Consider the following 25,262-nt stretch of genomic DNA (forward strand, 5'->3'; position numbering starts at 1 on the left):
GTGTTTAAAGCTCGCATGCTCTGCCTGGGAGACAAGAAGCCTGCCTTTTTCCATCATCTCTTCTCTCAATTAAATACCTGCTTAATACATTTGTCCCTAGCATGTTTTATTTTTCGATTAAGTTTGGAACAACTCCAAAGGAAGAAGTATTTGTAGATCACCTCATTTTCAAATGAGACTAATTGTTTACCCAGCAGGATACAAATGGCTTGGGGAGGCTGTAAACATTTGCTGTGTGCACAAAAGTGCATTGTAAAAACAAATCCTCCTTCTAGTTCTTCACAGAAGACTTATAAAAGTGGTGCTTCTATTTTTTAGTTCCTAAATTTACTGCCTGGGATCTTTTTTACAAAAGGGATTGCTGCACAGACTTTTGCGTGCTGGCAGCTGGGTTTGGCAGGTAGGTCTGGCGTGGGTGACGCATGCAGAGACTGTGTAGTGGAGGAATATTTTTATTCAGTTCTATGTTAATGGTACCTTTCTTGGGAAGTGGGTTTCCATCATGCAGACATATTTTTAAGGCTATTTACATCCACATTATGGTGACACCATCCTCTAGACCAGGTGTCTCTGGCCACATGAGCATCAGTGCAGCACTCTCTCTAAGCAAGTGGCCCATTTGCAACCTCCTCCAGATGTTTCAGGCTGGGCCTGGAGGTGCCAGAAGACCCCAGGACAATCAGATCCCTGGGTGGTAAAATCCCATCAGCTTTGTAAATATGCTCCCCGAAGTGGGAATAGGCTCTGAGTCTCTTGAGTGTTTCTGTGTCTTTCTCCCAGCCTGTGCAGCTCTCCAGGCTTTGACTGCTGCACACAATATTTCTAGAGCACCTTTGCTGGCACAGGCAGCTGTGCACATAGCCTGGGATTTTCTTTTTCATGTGTGTGTGAATGGTGTGTCTCCCTGATATTTTTGGTGTGCTCAGTATGATGCTTTCGATGGAGCACAGTGGGGCTCTGGACATGAGCACCTTTGATATAAAGACACAACCCATTTGGTCTGAGCTTTGCTTTCAGAGTTTTACACTCCGTGCAAATACCGGAGGAGCCCTTGAAAATATCCAGTTAATCTTCCACAACATGCTTGCTCACCATTTTCCATATGAAGATTTCCTACAGTCATCCTTACCCCTTTTTATTACACTATGATGGTTTTGGTGTGGACAGGGTACCAGCAGAGACCACTAGTTGCGTTGTTCACTCATATCAGTCCTTGTTTTTAAGTAGTTAGGAGAAGATTTCACAATAGAGCCATCTGTTCCAGTGCCTTCTCCACAGTCCCCCAAGGCAGCTTTGGTGGTCCCAGTATTTACAGATTTGGTACCATGGGAGTAATCAAGTTGTTACAGAGCTGGAGTCAGTGAGTCCTCCCCATTACAGTAGTGATGTTAAAGTGATCCTGGCAAGTTCCCAAGCTTGGGCTAGAAAAATGCAGAGCACTTTTTCATTCCCTGCAATTCATCTAACTTTTGTATCTCCGCTGGTAGGAATAGCTGGTAAAGAAAGATAACTGGATATGGGATGAATTGAGTATTACACTGTTAAAAGTGATAAACGTTAATGGCCCTTATTCTGCTCTCCATTACACCAGCACAGTCCCAGTGACTTGTGCTGGTGTGTTTTATGGTTTCCTGAAAAGATGCATGGGCATCCTAAGCTTTGTCTCTTCCCAAAGAAGTTTTCCCAACTCCCAGTTCTCCCACACTGTCCCCTGAAACCATCAGCTCATCCCACTTTAGTCACAGAGTCACAGAAGGATTTGGGTTGGAAGGGACCTTAAAAGACCACCCAGTTCCACCCCTTGCCATGGACAGGGACACCTTCCACTAGACCAGGTTGCTCCAAGCCCCATCCAGCTTGGCCTTGGATACTTCAGGGATGGGGCAGCGACAGCTGCTCTGGGCAGCCTGTGCCAGGGCGTTATCACCCTCACAGTGAGGAATTTCTTCTAATATCTAATCTCAATCACCCTTCTTTCAGTTTAAACCCCTTCTGCCTTGTCCTAGATTTTCATGGTACTTTTTATAACAACATTCCTCACAGCACCTAGGGCAATTTCAATGGAATAATCCACATTTCCTCTCCAGTAATTCCACCTATGTTATGCAAACTCTGTACTTTAATGTCTACAGCACAAACCAATTTTATAACTGGATTTTGCAGTCTTTGCAATAACACAGTATTTAAGGGTAAAGGTGGGAGGGGAAATTAAACTCGGCCCTTCTCTTAGCTCAGTAATCCTTTATCTTAAGATCTTTGCTCAAGCCTCAGCTCTCTTCTTTCATCTGCTTAGTTCACACCCAGATCTGTTATGGTTTTTCCAGTTGAAAAGAATTACAGCCTCTTAATTTCAACTACAGAAACATGCAATAGCAGCATTGCACAGGAAAGCATCAACTGACAAGCAGAATTCCGTCAGAGCCAGTGACTGGCTTGTCACTTTTGAATGTTAAAAAATACTTTAGATTCATTAAAAAATAAAATTTTGTAAAGAAATAGGACAACCTCAAATACACACACATAGGCATGGCAGAGGCGGGTGATTGGACCAAATGTAGGTTAATCTGCATTCATCCACATCTGTATTGCATTATTCAAGGCTGTGTTGTCACACTGCCTATATCTCACTATCCCTGACTTGTGTTACACGCTTGGGACATGGTTGGAAATGGGGAAATGCAGCTCATCAAGTCACAGAAATGTCTGCTGTGGAACAGACATTGTGTTGGACCTGGTAGCCCAGGGGATGGATTCAAGGGTTTTCTGCCCGAGTAGTTCTTGCAAAAAATATCTGCAACAATACTTTCATTACTATGCATTTTATATAGTTAGTATATGTAAATACTTATATAGTGTATGAAAATGTATGTATTTTATTAGTATTATGGGTTTGTAATTATTATTTTATTTTTATAATAAATACAAACCATTACCTGATATGCGCAAGCTGATTTAGTTGAAAATATCCCTGCTCATTTCAGGGAAGGTGGACTATATGATCTTTCCCTTCCAAACCAAACAATTCCATGATTCTGTGATTTTAAATTTCTGCACAGTGAGAGTGCCACTAGAAGATATGCCTTGAGGATGGATAAAGCATCGTGGATTTCAATTCTCCTTCCACTTCCAAGATTAAGACATTACGCAACCAAAGCATATATAAATACAAGAAGTTTGGATTATATGTCTGTATTTGACTTTATACACCAAAATGGGATAAAACTGTGTGTCTTTGGACCCTAAGCATGTATATGTGATTTGCTTTCACAGAAGGTACTTTTGGCTTGCAGGCTCTGAGATATTAAAACATAAGATCACTGTCACAGTACCTGGGTGTTACAAAAACCCCAAGTTCAGTGGTCAAACAGAAAACAAGTCTATCCTGGCTGCCTGGCCTCTGAGCTGAGCTGCAGGTTTGTCTACCCTGTAGGCACCCATTGCTGTGAGAGGAGTTAAGAGCTGTGACCTTGTGTTAGGATCTCCCTCAGCTCTGCAGGGTCACTGAAGGTGGATGCAGGGATAATGGCAGGCAACTGCAGAGTTAGATGATAAATTTACCTGCCATGAGCAGTATGGATGGAAGAAGTTAGGCAATACTCAAAACTCTCTTTGCACTGGACTTTCAGCCCTGTGTCACTGCTCCAGCCCATTGCAAGGAAAAACTTAATTATCACAGGGTCAAGGCTTTGGGGAGACCTTAGAACCTCTTCTAGTACTTAAAAGGGCTCCAAGAGAGATGGAGGAGGACTTTTGACAGAGAGTGACAAGACAAGGGGGAAGTGCTTTACACTGACAGAAGACACAGTTAGGTGGGATATTGGGAAGAAATTCCTCCTTGTCAGGGTGGTGAGACCCTGGTACAGGTTACCCAGAGAAGCTAGCTCGCCCATGCCTGGAAGTGTTCAAGGCCAGGTTGAATGGGGCTCAGAGCAACCTGGTCTAGTTGAAGGTATCTCTGCCCATGGCAGGGGGCTGGAACAAGATGATCTTTAATGTCTCTTCCAAACCAAACCATTCTGCAATTCTATGATATTCTAGGTGTTAACTTTGCCATGGGACTTGGTTTACTGCTTCTTTACTTAGTGTCCAGGTCCTTGTTCCTCCGTGTCTCCTCCGTTAATGTTCATGGGGATCCCTATTCATAATCTCCCTTTTCCTAGCATTTGTCTTGTTTCCACCTTGGACATGGAAAGTCTTTGAAACCAGGTGATTAGTTCTTCTATGAAAGCCCACACAGGAATTGCTTTCATATATTAACTGAAACTCAGATTGTGATGTCTCAGTTTCGAGACAAATTTAGGAGGGGACACGCTTCTAATGAGTCGTCTCCTCTATAAAGGTTCCAACAATCCCTTTCCACCAATAGGAAATGAATATTAATGGATGAAAGTGAAAAAAACCAAACCCAACAGTTTATTAACAGAATGCCCACATGGCAAGGGGCAAAAAAGTAAATAACTGCTAAATATTAAACTGTCAGACCTTACCCACACACACACGTAAACACAAAAAACCACACAAAAACCTAAAATGCCAGGGAAAACACCCGCTCACAACATGCAGTACAAAGTGGTGCCAGCTTCTCTCTCAGGATGAAAAACCAAACAAAGAGGAGCTCCACACAGCAGTCTGAGCAGCAGATGAAAAGTTGGTGGCTCTCTGGCATCAACCTCCTCTCCATGGCAGACGAAGCAGCTGGGTGGAGCCTCTTGGTGTGCTTTCTCTCCCCGTCTTGGTTTCCCAAATTTTAGGGGCTGGAACGGAGTGACCCATCTGCTGCTGCTGCCAGTCATACTTCTCTGGTGTCAGACTAGCAGCTGTGTAGTTCACCTCACAGGCAGATGAAAGATTGCTTCTGCAGCTTCTCCAGGGCCAAGGAAGCAAAAAGATTGTCACCTGCGCCAACAAAACCCAGCTAGCCGAGCAAAACCAAACTGCACAGGGCCATGGAACGCCTCGCTAGTAAGGCTTTGAAAAAAACAGCCCAAGAGCTCAAAGCTCCCCCCCTCTGGCCCTGCACACATCTGCTCCTGGGCCTCTTAAAGATACTGCAGCCATTTTTGGGCAGAGGATCATGGAATAGACTGTCATCATAAATCACTCCAAAACATGTGACTACCTAATTTCTTCATTTTTCATGTGAAGGGTTAAAGTTTAGGACACCTGCCCAGTCAACATTTACAGGGTATTGAGGTACAATCATATAGTAGCTACTCTAGTGAGGAGCAAATAACACTGCCCAAATCTGCAATGGAGTGGTGAAACAATATAGCTGCTATTTTATTTTCACCATCTTCCTCCTTTACCCACTACTGGTTAATCTGTTTCTACTCCAATGTGAGCAATTACCCTGTCATGCAGACTAGAAATGAAATCTAAGAGCAATGCTAAGGAAGAAGGGAAGTAACGATTCCCTGCAGGAAGCAGCAAAATACAGTAAGTCAAATTATATTGCTGTGACAGAAAAGCTTCTTCTTATTAACAGTGATGTCCTGACCTTTCCCCAGGGAGACCTATCCTTCTGTATCCATGATTTGGATGACAACTGAAGAAATTCAGACAAAATCTTACTTGTGGTAAGCACCACCCATCTCCATCTTTTGCCTCAAGGGCAAACCTCGCAGTTCTAATGCAGTGGACTGCAGTATCACCTATTGGAGAAGGGGCAGGATTTTGGAAACAGGAGCTGGTCATGGGCTCAAGCAGTTTCACAGCAGAGCTTCCCATAAAGTCAGGGAAGGAGGGTTTCCCCAGCAGTCCCTGCCCAGCACTATGAGAGTAATTGGACTTAATGAGCAGCAGTGTGAATGGACAATAGCACAGGTTTCCTAGGGAAGCTGTGGCTATCCCATCCCTGAAAGTGTTCAAGGCCAGGCTTGACAAGCAGGACTTGGGGCAGCCTGGTATAGTGGAAGGTGTCCCTGCCCTTGGCAGAGCAATTGGAGTGACATGAGTTTTAAGGCCCCTTCAACTGTTCTAGTATTCTTTGAATTTGGACCAGAGGTGGTGTCAGCGGTGCCAGTCAGTGGGATGCACTTGTCCTTCATCTCCTTTGGCAGTAGCTCTTCAATTCTTTAACCAACCATCTGTCCTGTCTTTGCTGAAAGTTGATGCCTTTGGCTTCTCTCCCCATCCTGCTGCTGGATCTCCATCAAGGATGATGACACTGACTTTGTGAAATGCAATGGCTTCATTTGACCTTAAAAAGCTTCATTTTCCTGGGTGTTCATTAGCACATTTTGCTGCACCAGATTCTCCTCTTCCAAGTCACATCATGGATTCACATGTAGCTTTTGCAGTATGAAACTCTGATTCAGGAAGTTGTTTATTGTCCATATTTACATCTGTGGAGCAGCTAAGGGCCACTATGCATATGCTGATGTTTTCTGATGAATTGAAATAATGCATTTTTAGTTCATCTGCAACTTGTGTCTTCAGACACTTTAAATGAGGTGCTGAAAACATCTCTCTGCCAAGAATCTCACTAGAACCAAAGTCTCACAAGGCCATAAGATGAGAGTTGTTCAGCCTTGGCACAGGCTGCCCAGGGCAGTGGTAGAGTCCCCATCGTGGGGGGATTTCACAGACAGATTTAACAGGGACAGATAGATATAGCACTTGGAAACATGGGTTAGTGGTGGGCTGGGCAGAGCTGAGGGACTGGTTGGATTCGATGATCTTAGAGGGCTTTTCCATTCTTCAGGATTCAGTGATTCATTGTGCCCTTTTTGCATGGGGATGAGCAGAGGCAGGCAGCTGCCAGTTTCTCTGCATCCCATTGGATATTTAAATTACTTCATTCACCATGCATTCACCATGAATTGCACTAAAAAACCCTTGCACTTAGAGAAGAATTTTCAATGCTATGTTGTCTTTGCAAATTTTTCCACTTTTCCTAACGTGAAGGTTTTTTCTCAAGGGTTTTTATCCCTGGGACCCTAACAGCTGAGCCTACTTGATTCACATGTCCGTATTTCTGTGCAGTTGTGTGTGATGTCTTGAACAGAGAGTCAGATATGGGATGCTCTTTGGCCCAGCAAACTCTCAAAAGAGCACTTTGACTCTGTTATGGATCGAGTGAGAGCATTAGCCAAGCCCTGCCTTAGGTTCAGATTTTTGGCAGCAGCTTTACTCAGGTGACCAGAGCTAAATCAGTCTGGCTTGCAAGTTCTTAAGAATGACCAATCAAGTCTATTATAGAATGAGTTATTTATTGAATAGACAGGAGATAACAGACAAAAGGCCTTAAACAGAGTTACTTACTACACAGTTTAAAACAAAGGACTACTACTAGATTACATAAAACAGTGTATAAATGTACCAATATTATAGCTAGCAAAGAAACAGTATAGATTAAGAGTCAATGTAACTTACCACCAATTGATGATGGGATACACAAGTCCTATCACTCAGTCCCCAGGGGAGTAACCATGAAAGTCGGCATCCTGACTTCAGGGAGAAGACTCCACACATTCTGAGGAATGTGCAGAGGATTTCTGCCTTGTGAAAATATGGTGTAGCTTTTATAGTTTGTAAAGTGAAGTGTCTGTCAGTCAGAAATTCCAGCTGATCTTCCCACATCTGCTTCCACAGCAAGATGTTTATCGTAAGCTGAAAGCATCAATCCTGTGGTACCAAACTCCCTACAAGGCAAAACTGTCTTTCACTAAGGCTTGTGTGACGCTTAACTCAGAGCAAGATGTTCCAAGTTATTGCTTCAGCTAACAAACAACAGACAAGTTTTCTGGTGGCAGGGGCAGAAGTCCTGCTACAGGATCTTCTCACACTGTTGTGGTTCCTGCAGCCTATCCAGATCTGCCTGTGGCAACACTTTTCCCAATCCTACAGCATTCTGTCAATAAAGATGTTGTTTTGTCAAAGCATCCATGCTGTGAACTGATTTGTTTGTTTAAACTGTGTGGCAAATTTTACAGTTGTCTGTCCTTTTGGAGGACAAGGGAGCTGAGTTGCTGCTCCTAGACCAATGCACTGGTGAATAGATGGAATGTTGGCAGAACTTTGACCTGATCCTGACCCATTTTCCAGGACTGAATATAACATTTACAGATGGATTATTGCTGCAAGCAAACTCAGGCTGTGATCACCCTGGGAGTTTTTCCAGCAGGCTGCATGGGCTGGCTTCTTTGGTGACACCAACATTGAGTTCATCATCTGTACAGGCTTGAGCCTGTACAGGAGACAACATGAAAATTACTATATGGAACGACCAACATGTGTCCCTTCCTTAGCAGGACCCATAAGTTTGTAATACACAGGGAAATTAAGAGTGTAATAAACTGGCAGATTTCCACAGGGTTGTGATTAACACCAGGAGGTGTCAGTATTTTTTGTTTTAAATTCTCTCCAGATCTCCAGATACACCTTTCCCTGGTTTCTGGGATTTCTGCTGTGGGATCTCCCAGTATGAGGCTCCCCAGAGTCCATGCTGTTTCCTTGGCAGGTGTGTAGCTGCCAGGAGATAGGGATGGCTCCTGTGCTGTTGCAGATGCTGTTGGATATCCTTTATTAGGCTCAGACTATGTTATCCCTGTGGCTGGGGGTCACAGGGAACTAACGGAGTGCAGGCTGGAGGCTGCAGAGCAGATCTAAGGTGAAGACAGCAGTAGAAAGAAGGAAACCTGGGGATGTTTTACCTCAGTTTACCCTGAGGTCTGCAAAGTTGATTTTCTGTGACAAAGCTGCCTAGATGTACCACTTAGTCTGATCGTGAGGATTTATCTCACCCTTTTGCATCATACATGCACCTCTCCACACTGGCTGGGATGTTACTCTTATTCACCCACAACTAAGTATCTGACTCAGCTCTTTGGCCCTCTGCAGTGTTCACGGTCACCTTCAGTCCTGGTTTTGTGATGTTTTAATCATGACAGCCTGCACAATAATTCTTCCTCCTTGAAAGCCCACATTCCATGGTCCCCAGGCAATGCAATAACCATGATTTGGGGGCTGCTGACTCAAAGAGCTTTTATAAATGGATGACAACATGGTTCTGCTCTGCCAAATGACTTGGTTTTGTCTTTTCCAGTCCATTGATTGCCTTGCTATAACCTCCTTCAGCCAGTGCTAAAGTCACCTTCTTGAAGGCTCATTACTTTTCTCCTCTTTTATGCCACTGCTGTACTTGATGGGCCCTAATCAGGGATAGAGATACTGGTCCCTCCCTGTCCTGCTCACATTCACTCCATTGTCCAAGTTTCAAATTAATTCATTAATATATTTCACATTGTTAAATCCTTGTACACAGTTGGCTTATCCAAACAGACTTGCTTTCTGTATATGTGTAATATATATATGTGTGTATGTGTGTGCATATGTGCATGTCTTAGAGGTTGATTGTTAATGTTTGGGGAGAAAATAATCTTGGCCACCAGGAGCCTCTTTGTACCATTCACAGTCTCACTGAAGCTTTACAGTAAATTATTGTGTACAAGATAATAGCACAGGCATTAGAGGATAAATCTATCATTAAGCCTCCATGTAGGAGATGGAGATGGGGCACTGGACGCAGCAGGCAGTGAAAAGGGTGTTCTTACACTTGCAGTGGCACATTTGTATGTTGACAAGACCATTGAAAACAGGAGTTGGTTGGAATTGACCTTTTAACTAAAGGAGGCTGGGATGGGAAATGGAATTAAATGGCTGAGTCACAGGATCACAGACTGGTTTGGGTTGGAAGGAACATTAAAGATCATCTTGTTCCAGCCCCCTGCCATAAGCAGGGACACCTTCCTAGGCCAGGTTGTTCTGAGCCCCATCCAACCTGGCCTTAAATGCTTCCAGGGATGGGGCAGTCACAACTTCTCTGGGCAACCTGTGCCAGGGCATTACCACCCTCATAGTGAGGAATTTCTTCCCAATATCCCATCTAACCCTGCCCTCTGTCAGTGGGAAGCCATTCCCCATGTCCTGTCACTCCAGTCCCTTGTATAAAGTCCCTCTCCAGCTCACTTGGAGCCTTTTTAGGTACTGGCAGGGTCTCTAAGGTCTCTCAGAGCCTTCTTCAGGTGAAAACCCTCAGCTCTCCAGCCTGTCTCCAGATCAGAGGGATTCCAGTCCTCACAGCATCTCTGATGCCTCCTCCAAGCTCATTCCAACAGCTCCAGTATCTTGGAGTGCAGGGGACATGTTGTGTTGCAGTAAAATGTCAGGCAAAGCAAGAAATCACTTTGGCCCAGAATTTTAGGTTTATTTCTCTGCAAGACAAGACCACATTGCTCTGTTACTATTGCATGAGGGACCTCAGCATGGGGCAGCATTCCTTTGCTTCTGGAAATGGGTTAGGAGGCAGGTTTTGGCTCTTACAGAGTGGTAACTATTGATCAGGCTGTTCTTCAAAATCAGTTGTGTTTGCAGGACAATGCATCTGTTTATGCTGAGTCCAAACGTATTTCTTTCTGTTCACATTAGAAAAGAACAGCTTTAGGATTGAAACACAAGCCTGCTCCTCATCTGAGCAATCCTTTCTGAGCAGAATTTGGCAGGAAGCCATGTAGTCCAGTATCTTTGGCCAATCACAGCCAGAACCAGACAACCAGAGTGGGGTTGGAGGATATTCCTACATCATGGAATAACTCCTGCTTTGGCTCATGGTTTTTCAGGAGCAGTTAAATGCTGAAGACAACTCTGAATACACTTGATATCCATCTATACAGCCATGACTTAATCAAATCTCATTATATACTGAAGTTCAGTGCCCTCCTTTGGCATTGAGTTCAACCAGCCATTGTTATGGATTTTGGGTTTCGCACTACTTCATTTTGCCAAACATTTCTTTTCCTGTTTTACGAGCAGGAGAATACTTAAGAGTAAGTGACACTGTATTTTAGAGAGACAAAATAATTTGGAAATCCCAGATATCTTTTCTGCTTAGTTTGGCTCAAATGTATTTTTTTTCATTGCTGTTTTGTTTAGAGAAAAGTTAAAGAGAAATCTGATGTTCTGAAATACTCCTTGTGAAGCACTTTGATGTTTTGCTTCATAAGAGGATTCATAGTCTTTGTTGTTGTCCTGAGTAGAATGAGGGGGAAAAATGGGATGGGAAAGAATTAAAGAAACTGAAAAAATACAATTAAAGATTCATTTTAGAATTAATTAAATGTTTCAGGCCTAACATTTTGTAAAGTTTTCCTTTTTTCAGTGAAAAATCTGAATATTTTTATTTTTTCATCTAGACGTACTTTTCCAGAAATATCCCTCCTGTGCAGGACTCCACCATGAAGTCCCCCATCTCCTTTTTCTGCATTATTTACTATTTAGTACGTGTACATCAGGAAGAGGGAATAGGTCTGGCTCAGTGCCAGCAGAGCTGCTGTCAGCAGAATACATTGAACACCCTGTGCTGTTGCTGAGCAAATGTAGCCTCTCTTTAAAATCTGTCAAAGAAGGTGGAAGCTTGAAGTGGTTAAACTTTGCCCTTTTCTGTCCTTGCTTCCCCCTTTTGGCTTTCCTTTGGCATCAGTAGATAAAGGCAATCTGTGCCTGCCTACACAGGACTTGACAAGCATCTCCAGAGACAACTGAGAGCTCATTTCAACCCCAGTGTGCCCTGGCTGGGCTGAAAGAGGGTGTTCAGGTCACCTTCATCTTGCCACCACCTTCAGCAACCCTCAGTGAAAGGGAAAATGCAATTAAAACAACCAGGGCGGATGAAGCCTCAAGCAAGAGCAGTGTGATGTTCACTGATACATGTGGAGACCAGGTTTGGCTTTAATTTATGTGGATCAGGCTACCACCTAACCATGCTGCTGTCATCTGATAAGATCTGCTGCCTATGCATTTGTAGGGCATCTGCACAAATGGGCAGCCTTATGTTCTCATCAGGTCTGTAGGTACATAAACTCTCTTTAACCTCACTGGGAAATTTTCCTGTGGAACATGGCTTGCAAAAGGTCTCCTGATAACCAATACACTCTTTTTCACTGAGTTTTATTTCAAGTTCCATTTCAGGTCAGCACTGGGTTCCCTGTTGATTCTAATATTCTTTGTAAGGCTGGGATGAGGAACTAGGCAGAAAATTAGGAGACATGTCATTTGCTGCTATTTCAGTTCAACTTTCCATTTCATGCGAAGACAGCAGTTCTTAAAATCTTCCTCAGCAAAATTAAGAGCATTGAAAATCCCTGCGATAAAGAATTTCAGAGCTGGACTAAGCTGCACCTGTTGGTTACATCCAGACTGGAGCTGGTCCATGGTTTGTACTTGCTGCTTGAGCAAAGGTTTAAGTGAGCTGTGAGACCTGTCTCTTTTAGGATGGGTTCTAGCACATTCCTTGAATACTTTGGGAGCTAATTTGGTGTGCAGAATTCTTCAAAGCTCTCGACACCACTATGACCTGCTGTTCTGAAAATAAGGGGAAAGTAACATTTTCAGGGCTTATTTCAGATTGCAGAAGAAATTTGTAACTTTTGGGCACTGTACTTTCCCCACAAATTGGCCTTGGAATGTTAAATAATGATAATGAGGGAAGTCTCAGAATGACAGGATCTTTCTCTAAACCAGCATAAGTTTTAGTGTTACAGGAGCAACCAATATGTTACCTTAGAGAACAGATATTTTTACTACGCCCAGAATAAAAAAACCCACCAGAAAACTAACTCTTAAAGCTGCTATTTTTCCTCTCACTTCTTTGCTGCATATAAGAAGTATTTAAATGTATAATACAACATCTCTGAGTGACATACAGATCTTGGAGAATCGGGCCAGTTCCAGATGATAGAATCACAGAATGGTTTGTGTTTGAAAGGACCTTAATGACCATACAGTTCCAACTCCCTGCCATGGGCAGGAACACCTTCCACTAGACCAGGTTGGTCCAAGTCCTTGACCTCAACCTGACCTTGAACACTTCCAGCAATGGGGCATTGCACAGGAAACACAGTGCAAATGCCTTAAGAGAGTGTAGTTGTGCCATGCATTGCTTGGACAACACACAGCCATTGACTGGGAACATCCCAGAACTAGACTTTTGTCTCTTATTTTATTCCCTATTAAACTTTTCAAAATTTTTGAAGCTTTATTCCCTATTAAACTTTTTAAAAATTTTGAAGCTTTTTTCTGTTTTCACACCCACGTGCCCATTCCCTGATCTTGAGGAAAGCTATCGTGATTTTCACCTTTGAGATTTCAACTTCTGCCACAAATACAATAGAAAATAGCTAATGGATTGAAGTAACTAAGAAACAAATCTGAGAGACAGATAGATATGGGCAGAGAAAATTAGTCCACCATTTTATTTATTTCTGCATAATGAAAATGTAGTCTACTTTGGAACAAAAGTGGATCCTAGGAAGTAATCTCTTCTGAGGAGTTTAGGATGAACTTTGAGTTTGTCATTCTGTCTTGGTTTGAGAGAATTTAAAGAAGAACACTCTGGAACGAATTGTCTCCCTTTTATAAGTTCCAAGAATCCTTTTCCGCCAATAAGGAACATAGATGAGTAGAAGACTGAAAAAAATAACAGTTTACTAACAGCAGCAACAGGCAAAAATAACAAATAGATACAAAATTGATAAATCTTATGGACTGCCCCCAGAACAAAAAGACACCCAAAAATGCCAGTGACACACACACACACACGCATCCATCAAGGTAGTGCTCTGCAGTTGAGCTTGTGGTTAGAAGGACAAGGGGGAAGGTGGTGTGAGTCTTCTCCCCACCCCCTGCTCTGCCTTCCTGACAACTAGAGCTCCAGCTGGTATCCTCTGGGTCACGGGGCTAGAACTCGTGGAAGGACTTTGTCTTCCTTGCAGCAAGAGACAACAGGGCAGGCAAGGCAAGGTGGCAGGGCTGGGACAAGTCATGGTTTTCTGTCCTCAGCCAGGATAACAGATGACCTTTTGCAGTCTGGCATCCCTGCCTGAGCATCCTCTGATGACATGCACATGTCCATACTTAAGCTTTCCTGATCCTCTGGACTCAGTACAGCTGCTTATCTTCACAGAAGTAAAAATGAATAGTTAATTCCCATTTGACAAATTTCGTTGAAGCTGATTAAGATGTTCAAAAGTATTATGGGAAGGGATTGACTGGTAGGCCCCTTACACAAAGTTAATTTCCCTGGTGTTGGGGGTTAGGTCTTTTTTTTTTTTTTTTTTTTTTTTTTTTTCTTTAGTGGATTTTCCTGCATTTGTTGTCACAGAGATGATGAATGGACCTCGATTTAAAAGACAAAAGATGTAGCCATGGTATATCATGGTATATCATGGTATGTCATGGTATATCATGGTGTATCATGGTATATCATGGTATATCATGGTGTATCATGGTATATCATGGTGTATCATGGTATATCATGGTATATCATGGTGTATCATGGTATATCATGGTATATCATGGTATATCATGGTATATCATGGTATATCATGGTGTATCATGGTATATCATGGTATATCATTGGAACAGTTCTGGGGAGGGGTAGAAGCAGTGTGGTGCTCGGCAGTTTCTTGCCTGGGGGTGGGTCGGTCTTTACCCAACTTGGAGGGTGGAAGGTTGTGGGTTTTGGTGCTGGACTTCTCCTGCCATGGGGGACTCGCTGCTACAGCTGAGCCTTCCTGGCCATTTCTCCTTGCTGTTGGAGACCACTTCTTGCAGAAGAGGGACTTCTTGGTACCCACCATTGCTGGGAGAAAGCTCCTCACCATTGGCCTGGCTGCCTCAGGGGAAAACCGGGCGCCCATCTCCTCTCTGTCCAGAGGGAGCACCTCTGGGCTGCTTACTGGAGCCTCAGCAGCTGCTGCTGGAATCACCAGGACACCCTCAAGACACACGAGAGCCAGGAGAAAACAGAAATCCCTCACCCTCCACTTCTCTCTCCTCCCCCTGGGGAGGCTCAGCGCTGGCTTCGGCCGCCCTCTGCCTCACACTGAGCCCACAGCGCCCCTGCAGGTGTGGGGGAGTCACTGCAGCCTCTCTGCCTCAACAGGAGCCAGCAGCGCCCCTGCCGGCTGGAAATCGCCAAATTTACAAATTAATTGGAAAATCCAGTTTGGTAACTGGATTACCAATTTAAATTACCGATTTGGTAATCCAATATTACCAAAGGGGAAATTTCTTGACAGGCAGAAAAAGGCTTTTATTGGGATTTTTTTTTGCTGTTGTTGTTGTTGCTGTTGTCATTGGTGTTTGTCTGTCTTGTTTTATATTTATATATGTGTGTGTACATAAATATATATATATTTAGTAAAAAAATGCTATTCCTTTTCCCTTATTTTTGCCTGAAAGCCCTATAATTTCCAAGTTACAATAGTAAGGAGGGCATCATATTTACCATTCCAGGAAGGTTCCTGCCTTCCTTGGCAGACACTTGTCTTTTAAACCAGGACACCTAGTAATCCAGGCTAAAAATGAGTAATACAACCCAAAAGTGGTTAGGTGGAACAGGCAGGAGAGACAGGGTCTGTAACTTAAGAGGTTAAATGCCTATTGGAAGTCCTGAAATTAAGACAAGATCTTGGAGCAACCTGGTCTAGTGGAAGGTATCTCTGCCCATGGAAAGGGGTTGGAACGAGATGAGCTTTAAGGGTCTGGCCAACTCAAACCATTCTGCAATTCTGTGATTTCCAAAGAAAGTCTACCCCTTTGCAGAGGGCTTGTATCAGCACTGGTAGGATAGATCCTGGCTTGCATTAGAGTTTTAAGGATCTAAACACTGTCTTGGTCTATGTCTGGGTACAACCCCCAAGTCAGCAACCTCTTTAGGGTTTCTCCTTCCCCATTCTCAGGTGAATGGTGAGTTTTAGAGAGAAATTGAAATTGTTTGCTTCAAACCTGGAAGGTTGTTGGTGTTTTATGGGGAAGAACTGCAAAAAACAAGAGAAGAAGGCTGTGGATGGAAAGCAGAATGTGTCCAGAAGACACTGATCCACACTTTCAACTGTGTTTGGGGCTTCTTCCACCAGAAGTTGCAGCTCTGTCCAAAAGAAATGAAAGAAATGAAAGAGGGTGTTATTTTCCCCCTGTAATTTAGGAATGCACTATCAGTTAATAAAGGGAAGCCATAGTTCACAATATACCTGATAAAATGCGTTGCCTGCTCTGCTTCAGTTTACATCTTACTTGGTATTGTGTTAATTAGTTATCTGTTAATCCTAATTATTTATCTGTTAGTATGGAATTAACTAAGCTGTTCTAATAGGTGCACTAGAGGTGGAATCATACCAATCCCTGCTTAGAGGCGTGGCTGAGATGTCTCCAGGATTGGCTGATTTTAATAGACCACATTTCATTTGAATTTCTCATAATGTGTCAATAGGTTTTGGATGAGGTAAAAAAAATGAATTGTTGGCAGACAGTTTCTATGTAAATCTGATCGGATGGAGGCAAAATCCCTTCCACACAGACTTGGTTGAGCAATGCAGGACTCCATTCGCATGCTATCATTGCCCTCCTGTTGGTTTAATTCCTGAACCCTTTTCCTTTTTGATCTTCAGAAATGAGTTCAGACCCTGGATAGATGTCAAGCCCGTGAAAGCGATAAAAGCAAAGCCCCAGTACAAGCCACCAGAGGAGAAAATGACCCATGAAACCAGTTACAGTGCTCAGTTCAAGGGGGAAACCAGTAAGCCTTCTCCAGCTGATAACAAATACCTGGAACGCAGAAGGATACGCACTCTCTACAGCGAACCCTACAAAGAACCTCCAAAGGTGAGAAACATGGCAGAGGGGACCCATCACTGCTCCTGGTAGGACATGTGCAACACACTAAGGCTGGGCTGAACACTGCTTGCTGTCACTCCCCTTTTGTGGTATCCTTATTCCAACCAACAGGTGCATTTCAGGATCCATCTTGGAGATGGCTGTGAATAAAAAACTAAACATGTCCTGGCCATGTGTGCTGCCAGAAAGCCAACAGGGTCCTAGGTTGATCCCACAGCACGGACAGGGAGGTCAGGGAGGGGATTCTGCCCTGCTGTTCCATTCTGCCCCTCTACGTTGTAAGATCCCCATCTGCAATGCTGTCTCCAGCTCTGGGGTCCTCAGCATGCGAAGGATATGGATCTGTTGAACTGAGTCCAGAAGAGGCCATGGAGATGCTCCAAGAGGTGGAGCACCTCTGTATAGACACAGGCTGGGAGAACTGAGGATGTTTAGCCTAGAGATGAGAAGGCTCTGGTGAGACTTCAGAGGCTCTGTCAGTGCCTAACAGGGCTCCAAGAGAGCTGGAGAGGGACTTTGGACAAGGGCCTGGAGGGACAGGACAATGGAGAATGGCTTCACACTGCCAGAAGGCAGGGTTAGAAGGAATATTGGGAAGAAATTCTTGGCTGTGAGGGTGGTGAGGCTCTGTGGCTGCCCCATGCCAGGAATGTCCAATGCCAGGTTTGAAGGAGCTTGGAGCAACCAAGTCTAGTATAAGATGTCCCAGCCCATGCAGGGGTAAGGACTGAGATGTTCTTTAAGGACTCTTCCAACCCAAACTGTTCTATAATTCTATGAGCTCTAGGACAGCTTGAAGCACTTCAGAGACAACAGTGCCCTATGTCAAACTGTAAAGAAGTGAGGGTAGGGCTGAGATGAAGAGGTTTTTTTTGTTGTCATTTCCTGTGTGATTATCCAGGCAGCTTTTTCTTCCTCCCTCCAAATCTTTAGGAGCCCTACATATTATGCCAGGAGCCAGACATCTCCTGTTAATTCAGAGCATTCCACAGATTTTGACAGTATGCACTTCTGGTTTTGATCAGATGGAGGACATGTGTTGAGAAGGACCTAAGCCGAAATGTCTTCCAGCCTTGTTTTCTAGGACCAGCAGAGGATCTGCATATAAAAGGAGTCAGTCTGTGAAGTTTTAAATGGAGAACCATAAGTTGTTCCCTAAACTGATGAGTGCTTAGATCTGTGAGGACTGAGGGATTGCAGGGTGAGCATGTAGGAGATGAAAGCTTCTGTTCTCCCTTAATTTTTGTAACTGTCCTTCCTATTTCGGGGTGTAGAAACAAGACATAGGTGTGGAATTTTCTCATGTGCCAATTAGTGTTCCTCACCTCAGGTATCCCCAAGTAATTTTCCTCCATTTTGGGAATCTGATAAAGACAAATAAAAAGTGGAGTCCCCTCCTGCAAGAAAGATGGAGACTCATAACAGCCTCTTTGTCGTGAGCATCATTTCTCTGCTTCCAGTCCAGAGAGAGAATCCTCTGTGGGTTTGCAGAACCTGTCCTGAAGTCAGAGAAAGATGCAGAAATTGATAAAATGACTGATAATATTCCCTCTCCTATTCACCCTGCTCTATCCTGATCTGGATACAATGGGCTCTGCTGGCTCCAGGGGCACTGACTTCAGGGCTGCCTGAAAGGAGCTCGCATTTGCAACTCAGCGTAAGCTCAGCTGCTCCCCTGCCTTTGTGGCTGGGCAGAGATGAGCAGATAAGTAACATTTGTGCTGTTTCAGATCTAAATCCTGTTTTCTGCTTGTCCTTGTGTCTCTCCTCCTTCTCTCTCTCTCTCTCTCTCTCTCTCTTTCTCCATTTCTGTGTTGTTGTTCTGCCTGTCGCCCTCCATGCAGGTGGAAAAGCCTAGCATAAAGCCTTCCAAACCAAAAAAGACCACAACAAGCCATAAACCCCTGAAAAAGGCCAAAGACAAGCAGATTGCATCTGGCCGGGCTGCCAAGAAAAAGAGCGCCGAGACCTCCAACACTGCAAAGCCAGAGGATAAGGAGAAAAGTAAAGAGATGAACAATAAACTGGCTGAGGCAAAAGAGTAAATGTCACTGCACTTTCCTTTCTTTCTCATTTTTTTTCCTTTTCTTTCTTAATTCCTTCCTTTTTCTTTTCTTTTTTTTTTTGTCCCTTTGATTAAATAAAGGCCACAAAATTAATTAGAGGCTTCTAATCTGCTTTTTGTTCTGATTGTATTAGAAGCTTTTCTGTTTTATTTCCAAGGAGGATTAGGAAATCCTTGCTTCTGAGGTCAAGTTGTTCTGCTTTGCGCAACACGGCTCTGCACAGAGTGAGGGATGTGAGAATGCATAAGTAGGGTCCTGAGAGATGAAGGTGATGGGTCAACAGTGATTACATCCAACAGCGTGTCCCTTTCCTCGGGCTTGGTTCTTCAGTGCTTTGACAGCATGGAAGTGCCCATTGAGCCATGGAGGGGCTGTGCTCTCATCCCATGAGGCCCTTTTGGGTTGGCCATTGGTTTTGTCATCTCCCACTGGTGTCAGCAGGTGAAGGGGTTTGGAGGCAAAGAGGATCAGGTTCATTTAAGGATGCCATGGATATCCTGTAAATCCACCAAAATCAATGGTGTGGAATGATTTCCCCTGGTGACACTGATGGGAATTCTGCTCCAAGAAGCAACAGGAAAGGAGATCCCATGGAAGTAAAGGGCCAAATCCTCCCCAAGGGTAGCTGGGAGTGTATCTAGCTGCATCAAGGCAACTTCATTCATCAACACTACTTGAAAGTCCTTGATTAAAAAAAAAAAATTGGTGAGGGAAGGTGCAGTGAGCACTTTCCAAGCACATGGCAGGTTAGACTAGGTTATCAGCAGGTTGTTCTTCCCTATTGTTTCCCCCAAATTACGGATCTTGCCAATTAGTCCTGTTTTGTTTTGAATCTTGGTTTGCTTTCTTCAGTTCTGGGATGCTGTTGGGGGTTAGATTGAAAACTCACTTCCCCCTCAGACCAGGACAGATGCCAATAGGCAGAGCTAGGTTTCAAAAAGTGGTTTAGTTTTCAGGTTTTGTGACCTTCCAAGGGCCAGAAAGAAATGTGTCACCCTAGGTTGGCTAGAGCTGTCAGCCCCTGTTGTATTTACTCTTCCAGATGTCTGTGTTCATGTTGGCTTATGAGCATCTCAAGCGTGCCATAAAAAAGTTGCTGGGATTCCTAGACTCCCTTCAGACAAGATCTCAGGGTTTCAGTCGTATTTACTGTGCTTTTACTCTAGGAAATCCCCACAAGCGGTTTGGAAGCCCTAAACACAGCAGGACCATTTGTCAGCAAGTATGAACTGGCCCACCTGACTGGCATTACATGCCACAGAATCTGGGTCACTGGATCAGTGGGAGAGTTGTGGTCCCCATCCAAATTTATGTGCCTAACTTCTGGATTGGTTCCTAAATACATGAGGATTAATCTTTATCCCACCAAAGTGAGCTGTTAAACTCTCCCATAGCAGAGTGGCTTAAGGTTAAGATGCAGGGTTCCTGTCACTTATTTTTGCAGTTCCAAATTTTTTCTCCTAATATGAAGTCCAGCTTGAAACTTCCAGTGGACAATTGGGAAGCATGAAGACAGAGATGGGAGGTAGAGTAGGGAGGTGGAGTGTTGCTGTAGAGGTGGTGGGATAAGGAAAGTCTTACTGCTAGGGGTATTTTAGAGATGTGAAACTATCTAGCAGAAAAATGAACGGGTTGGGAGGGTGAGGAGTCCCATTTTTGGGGTTTCATCCCATTAGAATTGTGTCGGGTCTTTTGGAAACATAAATGAGTGGAGGGCTACAAGGCTGAGTGAAAGTTTCCAATGAGGAGGAAAGCTCTGTGATATACAGATAGTGACATTTGTTGGCCTTAGTAATGAATAAATGCCAAGTTTGGTGTATCATGTGATGTGTCCTGTTTGCCTTGCGCTAACAGCCTAAACCTTTGAGTATCAGTAAATGTAGTGTTCTGAATTCAGTGGTGTAATTCCAAGCTTAGCTGTGTTAGAACTGTGTGCTAGTCAGGTTGTGTATGTGAAAAATATATATTCATATATAGAAATATATATATATATATTTAAACCTCCGCTGTTTAGGAGGAAACCAGGGAAAATCCTCCAGGAAGTAAAACTGTGGAAATCTTTGTGAATGTAGTGTTTTTGGGGGGTTTTTGTGAGGTGTTTTCTGTTTGGTTTTTTTGTTTATTTTTTTTTTTATGTGCATGCCTCATGAAGATGCTGGCCTGTCCATATTGATCATTGCTTTTCTGAGTGCTCAGAAGCCCCTGCAGCACTGCTCAGCTCTGTCTCTGGAGCAGCTCAGCAAAAGGCTTGTGTTGAGCTGGCGGAGAGGCGTGCTGCTCACAGCTCTTCCTACCTGTCACATAAGGGACAACTGGCCAGAGAAGATGAGCTCCCAAGACTTGGTGTGATTCCTTGGCTTTTAAGATGCTTCATGCATCTTCACACTCATCAGTAATGTCCCTTCCTACAGGATAGCATAAGCTGTGAAGATGATATGTCACAGCAGGCAGAAGACATCAGAAAGGCATTAGACAGTTCAAATAGCTCTACACACCAATCTTACGTAAGGACATACCATGCAAACCAATTCTTCCTATTATTTTTCAGCCCTAAGTTTCATATTTGAAGACACACCACACTTGCCACGATTTCACCTGGAATACAATGAGAATTTAGCCCCTGACTTCAAGGTGAAATGAATTTTGCCCAAGGAGCATCACTAAGATGCTCAGACTACCTAATCCAATCATATCCATGGCTCTGGACGAGCTACTGATCATCCAACTTGGGATGGTTTCTTCTTAGTGAAGAGCATCCATCACAGTGTTTGAAACATACGCAGTGAGTGGTCAGAATATAGCTTTATGTTTCCGTAATACATGAAGTTTTTTGGTGGCAGGGGGCTTGGAACTAGAAGATCTTTAAGATCCCTTCCAACTCAAGCCATTCCATAAGCTCACTACAAAGCTAGGTATGAAGTATTAGCCAGTGATTTTAATTCCCTCTCTAGTGAAGGAACTTTCCAAGGCCATTGAGCTGCCTATTTTTGACAGGTGTCCTTGGGTGGGATGAATGGTCCTTGAAAGGTTTTCTTTGCAGAAAGAGCTTGGGAGACTGGTAAGGCCTGGATCCTTCCTCTCACATCAACAAAATAGGCATAGAAATCCTGGCTTCTGCTCCATGTGCACCACATCTGCAGCATGCATCCAAGCACACACACATATCCAAGCACATGGGCTGGCCCTGCATTGAATACCAGGAACTACAGCAGAGGTAAGCCTCAGGATGAAATCCTGCATTGCTCTACCTTCCACAGACTCTATGCTCATCCAACCCACTCAGGTTTATCAGAAAGGAGACCAAAACTCTGCCATTTCAAATTCACTCTGGGCTCTGAACTTGTCAATCCCACTGGGAAACAGTGCTCTGCTGTTCTGTGTTTCCATCTGCCACAATGCTGATTCTGTTCCACTGCTGATCTGTAATATGTTTTACTTTTCTTGTAAAAAGAAACAAAAAGAAATGTTTTGCTTTTTACCCTGTGAGAGTTCCTGTGCTATTGCTTGCTTTTGCATTTTCACTGTACTGTTACTCCTTTCTGCAAAATGGTGCTAACTGCTGACTGAGCTCGTGTTTTCCAACTGCTTCGCACACCAATCACCTGCGTCTTCATTTGCAGCACAGCTGGTGCCAAAACCTGGTGCCCATGCATTCCACAAATTCTTGCCTCTTGGAGGCAGATAGGAAGTGTCTAATTAATATTTTGTGGCCTGAGTTTGGTTGCATATCACAAATTGTCTCTTGTAAACATGTTGAGCACACCTCCTTGTGGTGCTTTTTCATTGTTGATATTCTGATGAAAGTCTCACACACACATACACACCCACACACACACACATATTAATGTACTGCCAATTGATTGTGACGTGCTTGTGATCTTTGCTTGCTCAAAGAGTTCTTTTTCCAATGATAAATAAATGCTGAAGACGAATACCACCTCCTTGATCTTGTTTTCTCAATCAGAAGCACAGTTAAATGAAAGAAACACCCGTCCAACCAAAATGAGGCTTGTGTTGCTCAGAGTTGCCACTTTCATGCCTGCTGTAGGAACAGCTGGGCTGGCACAGTCTAACTCCCTTCAGTGGCTGCTAATCTCAGACCAGTCTGGCATGAGCTATAAGTGTTTGCAAATGCAAAGATGGACAGTGAAGTCATGTGGATGGCACAAGTTTTATTTTCGATATAAAATATCTTTGAATAGAGGGTCCATGCAGTGCCTTGCTCATGTCCATCTTGTCCTGGCTTAGGGAGCAGATCCCATCAAGACTTGAAGGAAGGGTCGATGATGTGTATTTACCAATGTTGATTACACTTCTTTTCAACTGCCTACAGCTTTTGTTTTCTCCATAAACCAAACCTGAAAAACCTGGTCTACTGGAAGGTGTCCCTGCCCATGGCAGGGGATTGGAACTAACTGAGCTTTAACGTCCCTTGCAGCCCAAACCTTTATATAGTTCTGTGAAAAACACCTGAAAAGCCAGTGAGAGGGTTGAAGTGGCTATAAATCCTCTCTGAAAGGAGGTGGCAAGTTCTTGGGTTGAGCATTTTCAGTGCACAGCAAACCCAGCCACTGTTGAGCAAATGCTTGGCAGAATCCGTATAAGTGTAAAGCAGTGATTTTATATTAATGAAAGCAGTGGCTATCTGGAGAAAATGATGCTTGAGAAGAAAGCAGGACTGAGGGCAATATTTTATTTTAAATTGGACCTCTAATCTTAGCTTAATCTCTTTTTTATTTGATAGCCTACAATTCCAATTTTTAATCATGTTTTCCCCTTTAATGGGTTTCCCTACCAACCTGAAGAAAATTCCTGTAGTTTTGAGCAACTTTGTCTAGTGGGAGGTGTGTCTTCCCATGGTAGGGGATTTGGAACTAGATGGCCTTTAAGGTCCCTTCCAATCCAAACCATTCCATGATTCTATAATTTTGAAACTTCTCCACCTCCTCCTCCCCTCTGTTGACATCCATGGGCCACCAAACCTTTTCTGCCTTCCTGTTGCTAAGGGTGCTATTTCTCATCTCTGCCTGGTTTACAAATCACTTTCTGAATTTATTCCATTTGTGACCACATGCTAGTAACAGTGCTGCTTGCTCATGTCCTCTGTATCACTCTACCTTCCCTCTCCCTTCCCCACCAGTTTCATCCATTCATCAATCACAAGTACCTATATGATCCTTGGAGTGTTTCAGCTGGGCTGTAGGTTGCAGGATTTATCATTTCACTCTCTACAGCTGGTAGTGGAGAAAATGCTCATTTCTAAAAGATTGGTTATTATTGGAGCTTATCCGTGACAGTCCATGATGGGCAACAAAGTGCTTCTCCCATGACACAAAGGTACAGGGTCTTTTCCATGTTGCAGTCTGGATAGGTGATCCATCTGCTCCATGCAGCTGCCCAAAGTGAATGCTGGAAAACATGCCTTCACTGCCCTGTTGATCTCTGAACTCACTCAGCCTTGCAAAGCCCAAGTGTAGAAAGGGGCAGGATGCATTTCAGGGGAACAGTAGGACCTCTTGAAGAGGGCTGATGGAAGGCCTGGACTCCCTGGTCTTTAACCATCACTATCTGAACCCACTGGTGTTGACTGACTCATCACCAAATCATTAGTGACTGGCACTGCCCAGCTCTTTCCATGGGTTGTGCTGGAGAGCTTCACTGAAAATGAAGTGCTTTGTCTTACAAGAGCATAGAGTGTGGAGGCACTGGCTGGAGAAGAAATAGTCTTATTTGCCAGTGTTGGTGTCTGGGTGAAGTGAACAAGGAGGGGAGACAATAAATTGAGTTTTGAAAGTCGAGTCTCCCTCTCAAATACTTAATAACTGAGTGTCTTGGAGATCTTTTCCAACCTAAAAAATTCAGTGATCTGAGAGTGGCTTTGCAGAGGTGTCACTTTGACTGCCATGAGCAGTCTCATGAGGAGTTGCCTCCCTGCTTCCAGTTTTACTGAGATGCTTTAAAATACATTGTATTCACTCATTTAAGATCCTTGTGCATGGGTAGATGAAGAAGCTTTTCTTTGACACTCTTCATCCTTCCACTCCAGCTTGAGCACAGAACTGAGCTCCCTTTGAAAACTTCAGTTATAATTTTTACATTCCCGACTGGTAAAAGGATGTTTCATCAACTGACATATCAGCCCTTATACAAATGCAGCCTCTTGTGTCTTGATAGTCTTTTGATTTATGGTTTATTTAGAGATGTGCCAGTGCAGGAGAGAAAGACTTTTTAAGAAGATGCTTCTGACATAGCTTGTACCTCCCAACATCCAAGGAATAACAACCATCCCCAACAGTGACATCAGATCAAGAAGTGGAGCCATACAGAAAGGAGAAATTCTCTAGCATAAACGTGATGATACTGATGTGCTCAGCTCGAAGAACAGTATCTTTTCCACATGTGGAAAATAATGTGAAGTTCAGACATGGGCTTCTGCTCTGCCTTGTTCCAGCAGTGTCATGGTAAGTTTGATTCAGTTGGGGAATTGGCACCTCACTTCCATTTGCCCATATTCACCTGAGC

The 25,262-nt window shown here is 43.6% G+C and overlaps 1 protein-coding gene across 3 annotated transcripts in view; it reads left to right on the top strand.

Annotated features, from left to right (window-relative positions):
* The window catches only part of MAP6 (microtubule associated protein 6), a 46,971-nt gene that overhangs the window by 15,080 nt on the left and 6,629 nt on the right, over positions 1 to 25,262 (top strand). Inside the window, exons 2-3 of one of the 3 annotated variants that reach the window (XR_010079884.1) lie at positions 16,449 to 16,662; positions 24,939 to 25,201. Coding sequence is in view for 2 of the 3 variants with exons in the window: in XM_063393724.1 (XP_063249794.1) it covers positions 16,449 to 16,662; positions 18,519 to 18,719 (415 nt within the window). In the remaining variant the exon portion in view is untranslated. Of the gene's footprint in view, positions 1 to 16,448; positions 16,663 to 18,518; positions 22,830 to 24,938; positions 25,202 to 25,262 lie in introns of those variants that run through there. The other 2 variants (XM_063393724.1, XM_063393725.1) reach the window with 2 other exon arrangements.

This window comes from Prinia subflava, chromosome 3 (assembly GCF_021018805.1).
Source record: "Prinia subflava isolate CZ2003 ecotype Zambia chromosome 3, Cam_Psub_1.2, whole genome shotgun sequence".
In the NCBI taxonomy this organism is placed as follows: Eukaryota; Metazoa; Chordata; class Aves; order Passeriformes; family Cisticolidae; genus Prinia; species Prinia subflava.